This window comes from Panthera leo, chromosome E1 (genome assembly GCF_018350215.1).
Source record: "Panthera leo isolate Ple1 chromosome E1, P.leo_Ple1_pat1.1, whole genome shotgun sequence".
NCBI classification, from domain to species: Eukaryota; Metazoa; Chordata; class Mammalia; order Carnivora; family Felidae; genus Panthera; species Panthera leo.
Genome location: NC_056692.1, coordinates 7,958,207 through 7,972,005, shown reverse-complemented (window position 1 = coordinate 7,972,005; position 13,799 = coordinate 7,958,207). Strand labels below are relative to the sequence as shown.

At 52.9% G+C, this 13,799-nt stretch overlaps 1 protein-coding gene across 1 annotated transcript in view; it reads right to left on the bottom strand.

Moving 5' to 3' along the window:
- Positions 1-1,688: 1,688 nt before the first annotated feature.
- Positions 1,689-13,799, bottom strand: part of LOC122206597 (heparan sulfate glucosamine 3-O-sulfotransferase 3B1) — a 36,372-nt gene continuing 24,261 nt past the window's right edge. Inside the window, exon 2 of the mRNA XM_042915936.1 lies at positions 1,689-2,317. Within this exon, the coding sequence (XP_042771870.1) occupies positions 1,699-2,317 (619 nt within the window). The 3' untranslated portion in view covers positions 1,689-1,698. The remainder of the gene's footprint in view (positions 2,318-13,799) is intronic.

Genomic DNA, 13,799 nt, shown 5'->3' with positions numbered 1-13,799 from the left:
CCAGTGACCTCCTGACCGATTGCTAAAGAGGGACCATCTCTCTCCTTTCATACAAGCTTTCGTACTCTGTCGGGCAAGTTATCCCGCAACGACACACGAAAGCGACTTCGTGACCATCACGCCCCGACCATTCTGACGAGACGCGTTACCTTCCCGCATGTGTCCCGGCGAAAGCAGAACTCGAATCAAAACCCTCTGATGGCAGAAGCAGTTGCGGTTCGGAAAACAGGACACGGGGAGTATGTTCGTTACGTGACATTGCTATAGGGTTACCCGACTGCCACAGGCTAAGTCCTCAAAAATGATCTCCCACTGCTCGCTCGGCAGAGAGGTACTGGGGGGGAGCATTCGGCCATCAGCAGCAACAACGCTGGAAACCTTCTGCCGGGACCTAGCTCAAACAAGGGGACATCTTCACAACTGGCAGGCGTGAGTGTCTCCAGGCAACACGGGGCCAGCTTTCCCAGCCTGTCTTTACAAGAGCCACTCTTCGTTCTTGCAGTCTGGCCGTCGGCTGCAGACTGTGTTGTCAATCTGGGATGAGCCAGGGATTCCGAGGAGGAGAGTTCCAGACATCAAGCGAGGGGGCCAGGGCTCACTTCTGCTGGCCGCCTTTCTGGCGGGGGGGTTGTCTTTTCTCCCCTCGGAGGTTGTCTACTCCCAGTCTACTGGGATGTGCCCAACTGGGGCTGGCTCTGCACCTAGCAGCACCTTGGCGGACTCTGATGGGGTGGGATGCACTTGACCCCTTTGGACCCGTGCGGTGTGTGCCAGGAGATTCTGTTAGCCTAGGGGATTTCTTTGGTGTGTCAAAGCAGAATTGTCTGGCCTGGAGAACGGGGCATGGCGTATGCGTGCAAATCAGAGGTCCTCTTTATTTCTAAAGCAGCATCCCAGCATATCACACACACACACACACACACACACACACACACACGGGGCCTGGGAAGGAGGAACTACCGTCTGCATACGCTTCGAGCTGCTTAATGAACCAGGGACTGGGGCAGAAGAGGACACAGGGCCATCTTTCAAAACCCCACGCCCAAGTAAACGTTTGGACCCTGGCACGAAGGACTCCCCAGAAAGGAGGCGGGCGTCCCCGCAAAGGCAGGGATGTCCCCCACGAGCTGAGCAGACTTGGGGGAAAAGCCTCAGCGCTGTGGTTTGGCGTCCACGTCCTCAGAAATGTCAACACAGGGGCGAGGAAGCTGCCACAGGAGACGTGACCCTCTGGGGCGGGGGGGGGGGGGGGGGGGTGTCGCGTTCCTGCGAGGTGTGCAGGCAGGGACAGAAATGGGAGCCGCACTAGGAGACCCAAGACACAAGGAGACGGCGAGCGAATTCAGCCAGCGATCAGAGGCTGCGTACCCGTAACGACAAAAATCTCAAGTTGTGCTTTTCTTCTTTTTAAATAGAATGGGGGTGGGGGGGGAGGGGGGGGGACACACGGAAGCACCATCAACTGTGAGGAAAAGAACCGATGAGACGCTTTGGAATGTGAACGGATTGCGAAGCTAAACCCTCTGAAGAGCGTGGCTAGGCAGCTTAGTGAATTAATTGCTTACGAATTAAAAATAAATTATTATAAAATAGATTTCTGTACATTTTACATACATATAATCTCTCTCAACATAGAAGCCAAGTGGGAAAGTCACATCACGCCGGGGCGGTTGCGGGGGGCGGGGGGGGGGGGTCCCGTCAGTCCCAGCCGAAGTCCTGGCCGGTCATCTGGTAGAACTTCAAGTTGAACGGCCGGTAGAACTCGCGCAGCAGGCGGACCACCTCGCGGTCGATCTCCGGGTGGGTCCTGCCCTTGGTCTTGCCCAGGCAGTGGGGCTTGCTGCTGCCCTCGGCCTTCTTGAGGCAGGGGAAGCCCTTGGTCTTGTTGAAGTAGAAGTGCTTGTCGGTGATGATCCTCTTGAGGCCCAGGAAGTCCTGCACGCGGCCCAGCTCGCCGGCCGGGTCGCTGATGAGCCGCTCCCCGCTCACGAAGAGCATCTGGCCGATGGGGAAGTGGCGCAGCCAGTGCTCCAGGTGCTTGGCGTAGATGCCGATCTGGATGGCGCTCCACGACGTGTCGATGAGGCCCGTCGTGCGGTTCTTGAACGTCAGGCTCTCGAAGGTGGGGATGTCGGGCCGCTTGGACAGCGTCTGCGTGTAGTCCGAGATGGCCCGGGTCACCGGGTCGCGCACCACCACGATGAGCTTGGTGTCCTTGGACATGGCCGAGATGCGCGCGGGCGCCTCGCGGGTCACGAAGTAGCTGGGCGTCTTCTCCATGGTGATCTGCCCGTCCAGGGTCCTCGGCATCAGGTCCCTGGGGAAAAGCAAGCAGAGCAAAGTCGGCTCAGGAGGGGACGCCTCTTTGGCCGCGCGTCTCCGAGACGACACTTTCGATCCCGGCTTCCCCTCTGTTACCGGGAACGGCTGCGGAACCGCGAGAGAGTGCCAACGGCGGGTCGTCCCCGGAAGGCACCTTAACATCCCCAGGGGGGCCAGATGCTATCTCCGTGAAGTATGACAGCACCTTCCTCCGAGACAAAAAGAGGAAGGAAGAGAGGGGAGTTTCTCCCGATCCTGTCGTGGGCACCACCCCTGACTCACGGTGCAGGCTACCCAGCTTTCCGGACCGCCCCAAACATCAGGGGTCACAACACAAAGGCCCCTGGCCTCTGGGTATGTACCCTTCCTGACCACAGCACCTGGAGCCCCCAGAGACGGTGCCGTCCGGGAGTCCCCACCAGCCTGTCTTCGTGTGCTCACCAAGCCTGGGCACGGGTGCGGCGGGAACCAGGAGGAAGAGGTCCCCCTGGCCCATCCAGGCCACACCTGCTCCAACGCGGCAACCACGGACAAAAACGCCTTCACGGCAAAGAGCACGCGGCAACCTAAAACCCAGGTGAAATCGGATGGAAGTATATAAACGGACGCAAACTTGCCAAGAGGAAATTCCCAAGACCCAGCTCCAGAAGCTTCCAAAAAATACTTTAGATTCCATTAAAAAAAAGGGGGGGGGGGCTCGTAAGATCTCTATCACAGCCTTAATTTAAATAAAAGTATGCCGACAAAACTGTTAACAACCTATAAGAGATGCAGGCCATGATATTGGCACCAAAAAGCTGCTTTGGGGGCACCGGCGGGGGGGGGGGGCTCCGTGGGCTGAACATCCGGCTTTGGCTCAGGTCACGATCTCACGGTTCGTGGGTCCGAGCCCCGCGTCGGGCTCTGTGCTGATGTCTCGGAGCCTGGAGCCTGTTTCGGATTCTTCTTTCCCCCTCTCTCTTTGCAACTCTCCCCCTCACGCTGTCTGTCTCTCTCTCTCTCTCTCAAAAATAAACATTAAAAAAGAAAAAAAGCTGTTTTGTGGTGGCAGTTAGCTTTGCAAATAACAGTAACCGATGATGGAAGGTTGTGACTTACATGCTCCCTGGCCTGGAGCATTCCACCACGTGACGTGGGAACAGTGGTACTTCATTCAGCGTGTGTGTAGGAGGTTAGTAAAGCCAGAGCAGTTTAAACAGTTAAGGGACGTGGGCTCAGACATCAGATGGCCTGGGTTCAAATCCCAGCTTTCAGCGTGTATGCTGTGCCACCTTGAGTAACTGTCTTACCTTCTCTGGGCTTCTCTTACTCCTCTGTAAGAATGAAGGTGACAGTACCTACTTCATGGAAGTTGGAAGAGGAGTAAGACCATTAATGATCCTAACATGCTCTGAACACGCTTAACATATGTAATTAATACATACTAACTACTGTTCCTACGAGAGGATTATTTCCAGTATTTCTGTGTTCAGCCCGCAGTTTACAGCACATGGCGGGACAAAATTGAGCACATGTGTGCACATCAAAAGGAAAGGAGATGTGTTAACTAACTGGAGACTCAGTTTTGGTCCCGGATGCACAATCTTCCATTAGCTATGGGATAGAGATTTCTATGTGGGCCCGGGAATTGTAAAGAAGGCAATTCCCACATCATTTCCGACCAAATATTTACCTCCCAGTAGGACATCCTAAACCTCCAGCTCAAGCCAGCCCTCATCTACTGAGAGCACAGTAATAAGCACTAATAAGCACATTTATGGAAACGACAGAAAGTTCTATCGCACGAGCCAGAAAGGGCCACAGGCTGGGAGAGCTCCTTCTTCAAAAACAAGTTCGGGGGAAGGAGGTCGTCCCCAAGGAAGGCCGCTTCACAGCCCTGGAGCCATCCCTGGCTTGCGCTAAGGCTGGATTGACCCACTTTGCCCATTAACCACTTAGGTGAACGTGGCAGTGTCACGGGGCTAATGGGATGGAGGAAAAAAGAGTCCTGGCTCTCAGTCTGTTCTGCATTTCACTCAAAAGCAGGTGGAGTCTAGGGGCGCCTGGGTGGCTCGGTCGGTTGAGCGACCAACTTTGGCTCAGGTCACGATCTCGTGGTTGGGGAGTTCGAGCCCCGCATCGAGCTCCTTGCCATCAGTAGAGAGCCTGGAGCCTGCTTCGGATCCTCTGTCCCCCTCTCTCTCTGCCCCTGGTATTAAGTCACTGGCAACCGGACATCTGGACATTCTTTAAGAGTTTAACATCCAGAGTAAAAGTGCCACCATCACGACGGAAAGAAAGCCAACCACCACAGCTCTTCGTATTTTTGAGAGGGGGAGCCTCGAGGGACGGGGCGGGGGAGGGACAGAGGATCTGAAACAGGCTTTGTGCTGTCAGCATAGAGCCCGATGTGGGGCTTGAACCCGTGAACCGTGAGATCACGACCTGAGCTGAAGTCAGCCGCTTAACCGACTGAGCCACCCAGGCACCTCCTCCCACCCCACCGCAAGGGTCTGGCAGCAACCGAAATGGCTCACTGGGCCACGGGAGTAAGACACCACAGAACAGAGCTAGACACCGGGAGAGCCTCACTATCCCCAAGTCCAAAGGCAAAACCTCCTTGGCCACAAAGAAAGATTCCTTGAACGGCGGACAGATTTCCTGAGCTTGACCGCCTGTGGGTCACCCAAGCCATTCTGGCTGCCACCAGCTCCAAGGGATCCCTCTCTCCCCAGAATGGTCTGCAGTCTGCACACATGTGGCAAAGAGCACACAAGGGGCCCCCAGGACTTTCTTTGATCCTGCAAATGACAGCCAGCGGACTCGTGCTGTGACAGACTGTTCAGCCCCTGCCCACTGGAGCCTGTGGGCTGCTTCCCCCTTGCTTCGTGGCTGATGGCAGAGATACACAAGTGGGTTCTCCCTCATCTCCGCACATGCCTCCTGAGTCCCTTCCACAGGCTCCCGGGGGGGAGGGGGGGGCGGTCCTCCATGGCGGGCCCTGTGCTCAAGACAGAGCCACCAGCTCCCAGCACAGCCCCGTGGGTTCACTGGGTGGGGAACACGGCTTGAGGACTGTGTGGGAAAATCCCTGGCACCGAACCTTCCGGCAGCTTCCAGGCAAGTCCCCTCCCCCCCACCCCCATCCCCAGGTCCTGGAACGAAGCCTTTTCCATTCTCTTCCTGGGGCTCCCTCCTTCCCCCCTCCCTTCCCCGGCCGGGCTTCCCGTCCAGGTACCCAAAACCTCTCTGGGCACAAGTGGTACCAAGAAGAAATGGGGAGACGACGACATGGCCAAGGGCAAGCCCCTCCCCCGCGCGTGGGCCCTGAGTGCCCCTCCCAGTGGCCCCAGCAGGACAAGCCGGCCTCAGGCCAGGGGGGAGGTTTGCAGCTTAATTGAGCAGCTCGTTATGCAAGCCAGTTTCTCAAACTGATCATCACAGCTAATAATTATATAGTGCTTGTGAGCCTGCGGAGAAACTCTCCCGTGCATTATCTGATTTAATCCTCACGACACGCCTCTGGGGGGAGGGGGGGTCCTGCGATCCCCAGTTCACCAATGAAGAAACACGCCGAAGGAGAGAGGGTGGCTCCCTTGGACACAGGTCACCGACCTACAGGTGGGCGGTGGGGGCCCAGTCACCCCTCCAAGGCTCCTTCCCCTTCCCAACCTCCTGTTTCTTCTTAATCTGATGAGGAGCACACAGGGCCACACACACGTCCCCTCTCTTTAAATAGATACCTGCCTCCCCTCCCCCCCCCCAAAATTAGGATCTTAATAATAGGTATTTCAGTGCTAGAATCAGATGGCTGTGATCCTAACTGTTCAAATAGGAGTCAGATTTCTTTATTTTTTTTTTTTAACGTTTTTTTTTTATTTATTTTTGAGACAGAGAGAGACGGAGCATGAATGGGGGAGAGTCAGAGAGAGGGAGACACAGAATTGAAACAGGCTCCGGGCTGTCAGCACAGGGGCCCGATGTGGGGCTCGAACTCACGGGCCGTGAGATCGTGACCTGAGCCAAAGTCGGCGCTCAACCGACTGAGCCACCCAGGCGCCCCAGGAGTCAGATTTCAAAACAATAGACGTTTTAGGCCCACAATCTCCGGCGGTCAGCTGAGACAGGAAATATTAGCGATTGTGGGAACAGATCTCCCCCTCCGGTGCCCGCCCCAGCCCCCTCTTCCATACGCGGCACGTGTCACCATCGGGCACTTGTGAAGCCCACAGGGCTGGACGGTGTCTTTGCTGCAAGTCCAAGGAAGACACGCTCACACGCACAAGAAATGCCCTTAGCACAAGCCTAAGGGATCCTGACCAGGCAGATCCCCCAGGTCAGAGAGCAGAAAGGACCCCACTTCTTCAACGAACCCTGAGATGCCAAGGCAGCCGTGTCACTGCCATCAAAACCCAGCAATGACCAGCACAGTGATCTTCTGGGAATATCAGTGACCCCCCCCCCCCCAAGAGCTGGGCCACAGAGCAGGATACCGGAGGCCCCAGGCGGACTGGCTCTAATATGTTCCTCTAAAAGCAGACAATTAAAAACAAACCTTCAGGCCCAAAGGCGTAGGAAACTCGAATGAACCAGAGTTCTAAAAAGCCTGACAACAGTGATGTTCTCCAGCAGCCAATGTGGCCCTAATTTTCCTGCCCTGCGTCTCTTTCTCTCTCCTCGGGTGACGCCCCTGCTCCCGTGGTCCAGCAACAAAACTTACTGTTTGAACTGGCAAATTACACAACAATAAAAAGGACGATTATTCAAATGGGTGTAACCTTCTCCGCACAGCCTGGCAGATGCCGGAGACATTTATGCAAAGCAGAGGGAAGCGAATGCCCTCCAGGGCGGGGAGACAAAGCTGTGAACCACAGTCGGTCGGGGAGGGCCAGTCTCCCACTCAGACCTAAGAGACGGGGGAAGAGACCAGGGAACATTCGGCCTGCCCCTTTCTCCTCCCCCTGCCGGGATGACGAGGGCCTCCCTCGGTTGCAGAAATACCCCCACGTTGTCCGAACTCCAAAGATTTTTTTTTCTTTTTCAACATTTCTTCCAGGGGTTAAGCGGCCGACTTGGGCTCAGGTCAAAGCCTGGACCCTGCTTCAGATTCTGTCTCTCTCTCTCTCTCTCTCTCAAAAATAAATAAACATTAAAAAAACTAAAAATAAAAATGTCTTTTAAACTTACGTATAGTAACTCATCACCCTTGGTGTCCAGCTCTATGCATCAGAAAATGCTCAATCGGGACTTAGGTATTTTGACCTCACAGGTATAACCGTTGACTTAAAAGACAAAAAAACCAACTCGTCTCCAGGAAGGCCTCTCTTCTGGTTCTAGTTCCGCTCCTAACTGGCATGACCCCCTGGCCGCATCCCTGACACGTTGGGCCTCAGCTCCCGATCTGTGAAGTTAGTAAGACCAGGAGGCTGCCAGGCTCGGGATATTCCGACAAAGGGTGACCCTCCTGGGGCACAAGCCAAGAACCTGTTCTGCTACATTTACTTTAGCTTTTCCTTGAAGAAGCCGGAGCCCAGCCTCTGAGAATTCGGAACACAAAAGCAAGAACAGAACAATTTTCACGAAACAGAAGAATCGAGGTTTCTAGAAAGGTTATGCCCCCCACGCCTAAAATAAAATAAAATAAAATAAAATAAAATAAAATAAAATAAAATAAAATAAACCAAACCACCTCCTTCCTCATACCTGCACAGTCCCAAATCTGTCTAGGACCTAAGGATGTCCCCTTCAAAAGGCAAGTCGGGGTTCCTGGGTGGCGCAATCGGTTAAGCGTCCGACTTCGGCTCAGGTCACGATCTCACGGTCCGGTCCGTGAGTTCGAGCCCCGCATGGGGCTCTGTGCCGACAGCTCAGAGACTGGAGCCTGCTTCGGATTCTGTGTCTCCCCCTCTCTCTGCCCCTCCCCCCAGCTCACGCCCGGTCTCTCTCTGTCAAAAATAAATAAAATAAACGTTAAAAAAAAAAAAAGGTGAGACAAGTAGAATGTCACCTGATAAACCCACACATACCAGCAGCTCCGCGCAAAGACAGGGGGATCTGCAGAGATTAGGGGGAGAGGCGACACGAACAGACGGTGAGGGGCACAGGGGATTTTTAGGGCAGGGGAAACTGCCCAAGCCCATGGGATGTACGCACCGAGAATGAACCCTACCGAAAACTGGAACTCGGGAGACTATGACGTGTGCAGGCAGGTTCATCAGTTGTAACAAATGTCCCTCTCGGGTGGACGGATGTGGATGGTGGGGGATGGTCCCATGTGTGTGTGTGGGGGGGGGGGCGGGTAGCGTCTAAGGGAAATCTCGGCACCTTCCCCTCAATTTTGCCACGAACCCGAAACTGGTCTCAAAAGATGAAATTTACTTGAAGCCGCAACACGAACCCCAAAGGACCCGGAGGATCTCATCGGGCTTCAGCTTCTTTTCTGTGAGCTGTGGTTTCCTCCTTGGGGAATTCATGGGGTCTCACGCCCTCCCACCCCTAAGCCTAGGCCACCACCCTATGGGGACTTCTCGCCTTCTCGCCACAGTCCAGTCTGTCTACACTCACTCTCCCTCTGAGCTGAGGGCTCTTCCTGGGACGCGGGGAGCCCAGCTGCGTGGCCCGGTCCACTCTGGCCCCTCCACCACCACCCCCTTGCCCCAACCACCCAGGATAAAAAGAAAAACCGAGATTCTTAAGACATACGAGACAAGGTCTGAGAAACATGTCAAGCTTTCTGCCTTGAAAATATATGCAACCCCCCCCCCCCCACACACACAAAGTCTTTATTTTATGGAAGGACACCTAGATCACTAGGAATGGGACTGCTCTGTCCCCTCATCTTGCAGAGTTGGGGCTGTCCAAGCCCCTCTACTCCCCAGGGGAGGGAGGGAAGGAGCCAGAGCCGGCTGGGGGCTTTACTTCAGGCTCAGTGCTAGCTAAATGCCTCAGTATCCCCACTGCGGAGAGGCCAACTTGACAGGACAGGAGGGGGGTGGGGCGGCAAGCTCAAAGCTGGAAGACAAGTCGCTGGCAGGTTGTGGGGAGGGGGGTGTCTCCCCCAGGTTTCTTGGGCACTTGGTACCTTAGGCCACATTAAAGCATTTCCAGAGGGAAGGGAAAGAGGAGGTCCCTGGGTCATTATGGTCCTGGTCGCTGGACTTTGGTAACAAGTGTGGGCTAATCTCGTACCTTCTCTGGGGGCCTCTCTTACCAACCCTAATTATCCGGCACCCCCTAAAAAAACTACCCCCGCCCCCCGTGTCTTTCCATCTCGTCACCTTGTAAGTTATAGTGCACCTCCAGGGTCAAACACACAGAAGCTACAGCCTATCAGCCTCCCCTTTCCTCTCCTACAGAAAGCCCAGGAACCCGTGGACAGGGAAGAAAGAAACTTCTAGAAACCCTGACTGTGGACAACGCTGGAGAGGCCTTAACTCCCAACAGTGGGTCTTAACTCTGGGTAAGTTTCTTCTTTAAAGCTGCTTTCTAACCGCCCCCCCCCCCACAAACCCCAAGGGAGGCCGGAGGAAGGGTGGGCGGGAGATGCGTATCAGCTCTGGCCCCTCCTTATCTGGAACCTTCTTCCTTTCCTAGGGAGCCTCAAAGCCCACCCGTTCAAAGAGCCACATCTCCATAAATAATTATCTCCATTTGGGGGAGATGTTTGCATATCAAAGAACTCCTTTGGGAGGGTTTTAAAAATAATTTAAAATGAAACTGTAAATAGTCTGCTGTTCTCGGGGTCTCCTGGGTCCCCAGGCTGGATCGCTAGGGCTGCCGGAAGTGATGTCATGACTCATTACAAAGTTTACTGGGGCCTTTTCCCCCTTCCTTTTATTTTTATAATTTTTTTTTAAGGTAATGGGTAGAAAAGAAGAAAAGTAACAAAAGGCTGGACTCCCCCAGGCCTCCTCCTCCTGCAACCCTCCCCTCTCCTTTCTCCACCCCCAGCCCCCAACCCCCACTGCAAGGATTTGGCCTCCATTGTCCTAGAATTTCAATACTGCTCAGAAAATGAAAAGCCCCTGAATGCCATAAGGGGGTGGGGCGCAAAAGAGCATCTCGCTCCTTTGGGTCAACTCAAGATGCCTTTCTCTTTGGCAGAATCCTCTGTTATAGACGCTGCTTCACAAAGGCCTGAGTTCCTGTTCCTGGAAGGGGTGGGGGGGGGTAAGTGGTGGGGGGGAGGGAGAGAGGGTTTCAATTAGAAGCTAATAGGCTTTTGTGATGAGCTCTCTGGGGCACTGCTCCTGCGTTTATTGGACCTGACTGTGTGCCGGGACCAATCCTGTGCAACCAGAGTAATGTGTCCCATTTCCCGGAAACAAACACACACACACACACACACACACACACACACACACACACACGCATACGCACGCACTTTTTTTTTTTTTTTTTTTTTTTTGATCATTAGAAAGAAAAAGAGTTTTCAGGGAAGCGGACTTTTTAAGAAAGTTAATCCAGCCCTGCTGGTGGGGAGGAGAGGGACAGGGCAGAGGACCAAGCGTGGAGGAGGGGAGGGGGGCACCTGACCCCAAGTGAGCAAAGCCCGAGGTGACGCGGTCCTGCTCCTGCTTTGCAAGGCTTCCTGGGCCGAGACGGGGCCAGGGGCCAGGCGGTGGTCTCTGATCAGCGCTGGCTTGGGGGTCTGGCACAGGCTCCTGGGGCAGGGAAGCCTCAGCACTGTGGAGGGAGGGGGAAGGGGGGTTGGGGGGGAGCTTGCCTGGCAGCACAGGGCCCGCCTCGTGTGTGTCACAGGCTCCTGTAAATCGCTCCCTGCCTCATCCCGAGACAACCTGCCTTCCCTGTGCCCTTGGTAACTCGGTGCAAATGTTTGTAAACAGGCCCCCGCCCAAGAGCTGCAGAAAACACTCAGCACTAGCTGTGGACACAGAGCGAAGGGCAAGCACTACCCCTTACGGGGGAAGCTGGGGGAGGGAACACACAAGGCAGGGGGGCAGGGGGAGGGGGCTTTCTAACACTGTTAAAAAAAAAAAAAAAAAGCAGAGGCTACAGAGCTCACGAGGCTGTGCGTTCTGGCTCCCGCTTTGGACAGGAAGGCACTCAAAGCTTTGGGCTCCGTTTCCCTCTATATGCAAGTTAATGGGTTGGTCTAAAAGGATGTTCTTGGGCTCTCAGAATCTGAAAAATGACGCTGATCATCTCCATCTCTCCCCACCGCACCCCTCCTCCATCTCCTGTTCAGCCAGCAGTGGTCTGACCCAAGCTGGCAGGGGTGAAGTCAAACCCGGATGGAGAGATCTGTTTCTTTGACATGCATTAACTACATCTCAGGGGCACCGGTATAGGCCAACACCTTGGGGTGGAATTCAGACAGAGGCCAATGTTCAATGGGCCCTGAATCTATGCACCCGCTTATTAAATAGCCTGGTGCCTGGTGGGGTGGAAAGAAAAGCAGGGTTCAGGGTCAGGCTGTGTGGCCTCCGGCAAAGTGCCTAACATCTCGGAGTTGCCTTTCCTCATCTGTAAAAGGGAAAGATTTGTCCTGCCTAGTTTACAAGAAAATAATAATAATAATAATAATAATAATAATAATAATAAAATTGGATGTCATTTGCAAGTGAATAAAAGCTCTTAAAGCAGCAAGACCCTACCCAAAGGTAAGGTGGAATGAACCCCACTCGTATCTCTTTATTATCTCCTCTGGCATGTGGCTGTATCCTAGGGGTATTTCTGCGGAAATACTGCTAAGGAAAAAGAAAACACTCAACTGGTTCTCAAATTCAAAGGCTCATGAAAAACCAAGTATCTGAAGAAGTCTCAGCTTCCCTTAATTCTCCACTTGTGCTATGAAAGAGCTCATGATTGGACCTTCTTTCCTAGTCCCCTGGTAGGACATCAGAGACAAAGGAATATTGAGTGCCCATTCTTGGGTTGACTTCAATGAATGAGTGTGGTGATCCAAGCCACAGAAGAATGGAAAATGAGGCAGCCTTTAATAGAATAGAAACACAACCTACTTGGGAAGATTCTTTCCTTTTTTTTTTTTTTTAAACATGGCAGAGAATGTTTACAAGGATCAAACCAGCCACAGTTGGGGGGGTCCATCTGAGGCTGAAGGAAAGAAATAGCCCAACTGGCTGAAACCAGACCCACCTAGTGAAGACTTGATATCATCAGTTACCTTCCTGCCTCCCGGCTGTGCGGCCAGTAGGAGTTCGGGACCAGAGAAATCCCAGTCAACTCTAGACTGAAGTCCAAGATAAGGGCTCCATCCTTCCCCTCGACTCAACAAACAGGACCCCGTTTTATGGTTATCAACTGAAAACCGTATAAAGTAAATTAGGCCAATAAAAATCCCGAGATGTAAGTTTAAAGTCAAGCTAAAGTAAAAGGAAATGACTACAAATAAACATCCCTTATCGCAGGCTTTAAATAGCTCAAGAACGTTTTAGAGAAGAAAAGAAGTACTTTCTACCCATCGAGAATATCCAAGGGAGAGGATAAACTTCAGAGGAAACTGCTGACGAAAGAAAAAATTGCTGGTTGTTATCTCACACTCCTTACCGTCATCAGTTGGGCTTGACCAAGTCCTTGAAACTGACACACAGGGGTCTCAAGAAAATGAGTGGCACCACATTGCCGATGGAAACCCCAGAGACACTCACCAAAGTCCCCCAACTCCCCACCCCCGAACCGTTTTGGAATTCTCAGCTTCAAAAGTATGGAAGTTCACCAGAGTCCGTTTTCAGCAGAAGAAAAGCCCAACTTCCCCAATTCCCATCCATTCTTTGTCATGGTCCGCCATTTTTTTTTTTAATATAGAAAAGCAATAAATTTGGAACAGATTGCAGAGTCCAACTTGACTGTGGATTTCATGTCCAAGGAAGGACAGGAGGGATGGAACGTGTTGGGAGGCTGATGCTACGCTCCAGGGAGTGTGTGTCCCATGGTGATTTTTTTACATTCAATGAGAAGTTTTTGGTGGATGAGCCTGCCTGCCTGGTGAGTCTTATTAACATTTCCAGCAGTTCTGTGCTTTCAGACACAGCGTTTTCTCCCCACCGACACCGCAAGTCCCCCAAGGGAACAAAACTTTAAGCACCAAAGAGATCAAATAACTAAATGGTGAGTGAGAGAGGCTGCTAAGAGTTACAAGTCAGATTAGCCTTTTACCCTCCATCAGTCTGAGCGGAACACTAACCCTGTAACTATTTTTAAGCTTAATGACTATTTCTAAGAACAAAACGTTTGGTACAATCTTACTGCCCTCCATGTTTTGTTTGTATCTGTTTGGATTGTGAATGTTAAGGATTTTTTTTTTAAGTTTATTTACTTATTTTGAGAGAGAGAGAAAGTGGAGCAGGGGCGGAGAGAAGGGGAGAGAATAAGAGAATGGAAATCCCACGTAGGGTCCGTGCTGTCAGCGCAAAGCCCAACATGGGGCTCGAACCCATGAACTCTGAAACCATGACCTGAGTCAAAGCCAGATACTTAACCCACTGAGCCACCCAGGTGCCCCAAGGACCTTTATC